Genomic DNA, 5,406 nt, shown 5'->3' on the forward strand with positions numbered 1-5,406 from the left:
TATGAAACGCCACTTTCACGTCAGACGACACTCCCCAGGCAGCTGCTGCGAGCTGGGCCGGGTTGGGCCGTGTCCCTGGCTTCCTGTCCAGGCGGCCCATGCAGGTCATTACAGGAGACCCACCATTTCACTTAATCCACTCAGCGCAGGTGGGGACCTTCTGCAAGCGCCACTCGGACATTTACAGCATCACTCCTGGGCCACACAAAACCACCCCTTAAAAATGAGCTGCTCGTGTGGGCCAGGCATTGACCTACCTCACCCGATGCCTTGGCAGGGCCAGGCCACATGATTTTGCGGGTCTCACATGGCCCGGGGCCAGGACGTACCCCATCCCTGGCTTAGAGCTACGCATGCCAAGGACACGGAGACACTGAGCCATGTTCCTGCTTCGCTCACTGTCCACTCGGCCGTTTCCCATCTTCCCGGACAGACGGCCCCTGTCAGACACAGCCCGCAGCACAGGAGCCCGAGCAGGACAGAGGGCATCACGGCCATGGCCCTGAGCAGACTGCCCTCCTGACAATGACCACCTCAGGAGTTAAACAGATCCAGGCGGAGGTCTCCACACGGGCGCTGAGGCCTCTCAGCAGAGACCTCGATCACTGCCTCCTCCACCGGCAGCCACAGGGCCCGGCTACCCAGCGCACCCACGTGACTGCGTTTCCTTTGTTCACATCAATAGCCTTTAAAATGGAATCAAGCCCACCGGCTGGCTCAGGGGCTGAGTGTCAACCTAGGAACCAGGAGGTCACGGTTCAATTCCCAGTCAGGGCACAGGCCTGGGTTGCAGGCTCGATCCCCAGTGTGGGGCGTGCAGGAGGCAGCCGATCCACAATTCTTCTCACCACTGATGTCTCTGTCTCTATCCCTCTTCCTTCCTCTCTGAAATCAATAAAAATATTACAAATAATAAGGTGAGATCAAGATGCTTTCTTTCCCTGATGAGATTCGCACACTCAGCAGGGCTGCTTGTCTGACTGTAACCTTTGGCGGACGTTGGCCTGGGAGGGGTGGACAGCCTGGGAGCGCGGCCCGAGTGGGGCTCAGAGGGGCCTCTTTGTCTCCAGGTGTGGCCATAGGTCACGCGGGGACAGGGTCGTTTTGGGTCTTTGTCATCTGACGTGTGCGGCCGGTGGCTAACGCAGCAGCAACACGAAGGCGTGTGAGATGGCGCCGCCGCGATAAAGACCCCGTTTCAGCAGCACTTCCCTCCGCGGGAGCGAGGTCAGGGGTGGCCATGAACAGGCACGCCCTCCCGCCCTCCCACCTCCCCCCACAGAAAAGGGGGCCGGTAGCTCAGTCTCTCCAACCAAAAACAAGCCACGGAAACAGCACTGACCACCGCAGACCTCTCCTCCTGGGAGGCCGCTGCCTGGATGAGGAGCATGGGTTTCCGCGCTGGATTTGTAAATAACATCAGAACAGAATGGCCCGGATTTCTTTAGAGTAGTTTCTATGCCTCATGATGTCCATCGGAGACATTCCTTTCATCCTGTGGGGCATTCTGCCTCGTCTGAGGATAATGTGTGACACAGCCCGGCTAAACCCTAGCCTTACACGCACGGGCCACTCGCGGCCGCAGGGGAGCCTGCAGGGGTCCAGGTCCAGAAATCAGGGTTAAAGTGGAGCACGGAGAACTCTGGGAAAGCGGCCCCATGGCCCTCGATGTTTTTTTTAATTTTTTAAATATATTTTTACTGATTTCAGAGATGAAGGGAGAGGGAGAGGGAGAGAAACAGCAATGATGAGAGAACATCATGGATCAGCTGCATCCTGGGGATCAAGCCCGCACCCCAGGCATGTGCCCTTGACCGGAATTGAACCTGGAACCCTCCAGTCCGCAGGCCAACACTCTATCCACTGAGCCAAACCAGCCGGGGCTGGCCCTATACCTTTACAAAGAGGATCTATTCTGTTTAAAAAGCTTGAATTACAGTACAATCTGGCACATCGTATTGTTTAAATATTCCCTAGAGTTACAAGACGGGGAGGAGAGGCGGCTGAGGGAGACGGAAGGGACACCTGTCTCCGGGCACAGCCTGCGTCTCTCCGATGGGCCTGGTCGCGCGTGAGGCAGGCACCACACACAACACAGAGCGCTGGAGGCCGAGGACGCCTGGATCCTGGAGGCGCCTGGGAGAACGCGGAGCAACACCTGAACTGCTCGCACCCAGCCCGCGGCCCCACGCCTCACTCACTCCCGTGCCCGTGGGCGGCAAGGGTGGCCACCCTCTTTAGAAGGCTCTCCATTATACCACAGGCTCGCGCCAAAGTGTGTCCTTTGCTGCCCACGAGATGCCCGAGGCACCTTCGCACGAACCCCCGTGCTGCTGCCACGGGCTTGCCTGTGCGTCTTGTGATGCCCCCGACCACGGAGTGACAGCGATAGAAACTGGTGTGGCCTTGGCGTTTGCAAAGATTGAATCGTGCACGTGGTGGCGGGCTCAGGGCATCGGAAACTGTCAAAATGCGCATCCCGGGGCCGAGCGACGCGCTGTGCGTGACCGCGACCTGCCCCTGGTCTGGAATACAAACCTGGCGTTTTAGTAACTGTGTCATTAACTCCTCTCACTCCTTTACCTACAAGTAAAGAGACACACTGTCATTTTCAAGAGCATGGATTTGGGAATAAGTTTGAGAAAATGTCAAATGGAAGCAGTTTTCTTGCTCTGGATTTCTTGTGTGTACAGTCAGCTGTCTCCTCCGTATCCATGGTAACCCCTGTGTTCCCAGCAGAATGTCTGCTGGGAACCAGGGCGGCCTAGCACGTGTGTTTGCGTTTCTGTGCTACAACAGAGAGCCTTGCAAATGAGGGTGGGTTCGTCCACCTCTGACTCCTGTTTGGGACATGCTGCCCGCCCCCCACCCTGCCCCCCAACCCAAAGGTTAACAAAATAGCTAAGATTTCATAACTCCCCTTAACTTAGGCATCCCCACCGCATCCATGAACCTGCAAGTGAATGTTAAATACCGCCAAAGTATGTCTTCTGCAGAAGGTTTAATTTGGTCTATCAAGTTACACTTAGCTCAGAATCTCTTAGCGTTTCTAGTTTTGTATCAAACTACAAATCATTATTTTTAAAAGTCTGTCTACTTCCATTTCTGTGAGAGAGAAAGGCCAGGAAAAGTGCCCTAAGGATCCCTAACTGCCGGACTCTAAGCTCCAGGAAAGGAGCACTGAGGGGTGGGCTCCGTCACACTCCCTAACCCTTCTCGATGGTGGTTGGCACTCAATGTGCGTAGAATCGAAGAAGGTGGGGAACCTGGAAGGTGAGCTCTCATCACGTCTGACCCAGAATTATGACTCACATTTGTAAATATGCAAATTTGTGTGCGATTAAGGCATCATTTCCATGTTAATGGCTTTTGTAATTTCAAAGGTAGAACCAGTGTCAAGAACACATAAACTCGTATTCCACCACAAAACAGCTTGTGGCCTTTACACTCACAGGGTCTGGTTTAATGTAAATATAGTACGTGGTGACGTCTGTCCCTTTTCATTAAAAGATACATTTTCCAAAAACATACATTGTCTTCCTTTTACCTCGCCATGCTCTTCTTCAACCAAATCGCTTTTCTCTTTGGGTGAACGTGTGATTCACAGATCGTAACATCTGCGTTTGCCCTCGGCCTCTGCCTCCGTAGCCTCACACACGTCCTGCACACACGTGCACACAGGCCCGCAAGGGAAGCACGGAGGGTCGGGGGCTGGCATCACCCGGGACTGGTGCCTCACGCCCCATGCCAGCCTGGTGGCGCCTGCGTTCTGCTCTGCACGCGGGAGGCCTGTCCGCCGCCTCCTCCCCGTGGACTTACTCTTACAGACGGGCGACTTCCCGGTCCACTTGAGATCGGCCTTGCACGTCCTGTGCTCAGAGCCGCCGGCCAGGAAGAAGCCCGGGTGGCAGGTGTAGACGAGCGTGTAGCCGAAGGCGGGGAGTTCGATGGCTCGCACGTCCGCGTGGGCCGGCGTCTCAGGCTGTCGGCAGGCGTGAGCTGGAACGGGATGAGTTCCGTTAGGACACGGGGACCCTGGCTCGTGAGGAAGGGAACATGCGTCTAGAGAAATGCAGAAGTAGGGCACCCGTTTGGGAATGGCCACGCAGTCACTTTACAATTAAAACTGTGAACACGGTATCCCCCGAAATACCAATAATATCCCGTCTCCCTCTGCGCTTCCAGCAGAATGAAGGCGGGGTGCCTGCTCCCGCCTGCCTCCCCCTCCTCCTCTCCGTCCCCGTCTCACTCTCTGCTCTCTTTTTCTCTGTCTCCCCACATAAAGTAGGCTTACAGTTGTGAGCATGCAAAACACCATTTCCTTTGGATTGTTATTAATTAGTGTGTCTTTTCCATATAAACAACTGTAGACCTACTTATGCCAACTGCCGTACACACATATGAATATCTCCCTTCTACAGATGCATGTGTGATTACTACGTGTAGGAAATTAGACTAGAAACCAAAGCTTTGAAATACACTGATCACGTCTCGTTACCATTAAGATAGACTATGTTAAATTTCCTTAAAAGACCAGTGCTATGAACAAAACACAAACAGATGGACACGAGTGTAGACATGCCTTGATTTTTGTCTGAAGGCAACTAGCAAATTTTCTATTTAGTTAAATAAAAAAATAACTTTGGCCCGGCGAGTGTGGCTCAGTAGCTGAGCATCGACCCATGAACCAGGAGGTCATGGGTGGATTCCAGTCAGGGCACATGCCTGGGTTGCAGGCTCCATCCCCAGTGTGGGGTGTGCAGGAGGCAGCCCATCCATGATTCTCTCTCATCACTGATGCTTCTATGTGTCTCTCCCTCTCCCTTCCTCTTTGAAATAAATAATTACACACACACACACACATTTTTAAAAAAACACACTTATATAAACATTCCTGTCATTTATGGGGCATATTCCCTCAGCAGTTTGCCCCTTGCCCAGGGGAAGGAACCCTAGTAGGAGCCATAGAGTGGCGCCAGCAGGCCCGCCTTCCCTCTGTGAGGTCACTACAACGCTGTCCATTGGAGGGAGGGAGAGGCGGCTCCTCAGACCGCAGGTGACCCCGACCTGTCCGCCTCCGGCCACCCAGCCCCGGGGTCTCACTCAGCAGGGCTGGCCAAACCCCCAGGAAACGCTGCCGCCCCTGGTCCCAGTGAGTCAAACTTGGAGAACCCTGGTGTGGGAGTGGCAGACACTCAAACGGACACGAGGAGCCCCCCAGTGTCCCCCGAAGCTGAGCACCTCCCGGCATCGGGGCTGAGGCCGGGGCCCACTTACGGATGCACTCGGTCTGGATGCCGCTCCACGTCAGGTCGGCGAGGCAGGTGCGCGTGGTGGAGCCCTGCACGTGGTAGCCCTTCCTGCACCTGAAGAACACGCTGCTGCCCACCTGCCGGGAGACGGGCG

General features: G+C 54.9%; 1 protein-coding gene across 1 annotated transcript in view; it reads right to left on the reverse strand.

The window, feature by feature from the left end:
• Positions 1-5,406, reverse strand: part of CSMD1 (CUB and Sushi multiple domains 1) — a 710,708-nt gene that overhangs the window by 9,248 nt on the left and 696,054 nt on the right. Inside the window, exons 63-65 of the mRNA XM_015570591.1 lie at positions 5,278-5,389; positions 3,820-3,999; positions 2,539-2,583 (exon numbers count right to left, since the gene is read on the reverse strand). Coding sequence (XP_015426077.1) covers positions 2,539-2,583; positions 3,820-3,999; positions 5,278-5,389 — 337 coding nt within the window. The remainder of the gene's footprint in view (positions 1-2,538; positions 2,584-3,819; positions 4,000-5,277; positions 5,390-5,406) is intronic.

Source organism: Myotis davidii, unplaced genomic scaffold (assembly GCF_000327345.1).
Source record: "Myotis davidii unplaced genomic scaffold, ASM32734v1 scaffold807, whole genome shotgun sequence".
NCBI lineage: Eukaryota > Metazoa > Chordata > Mammalia > Chiroptera > Vespertilionidae > Myotis > Myotis davidii.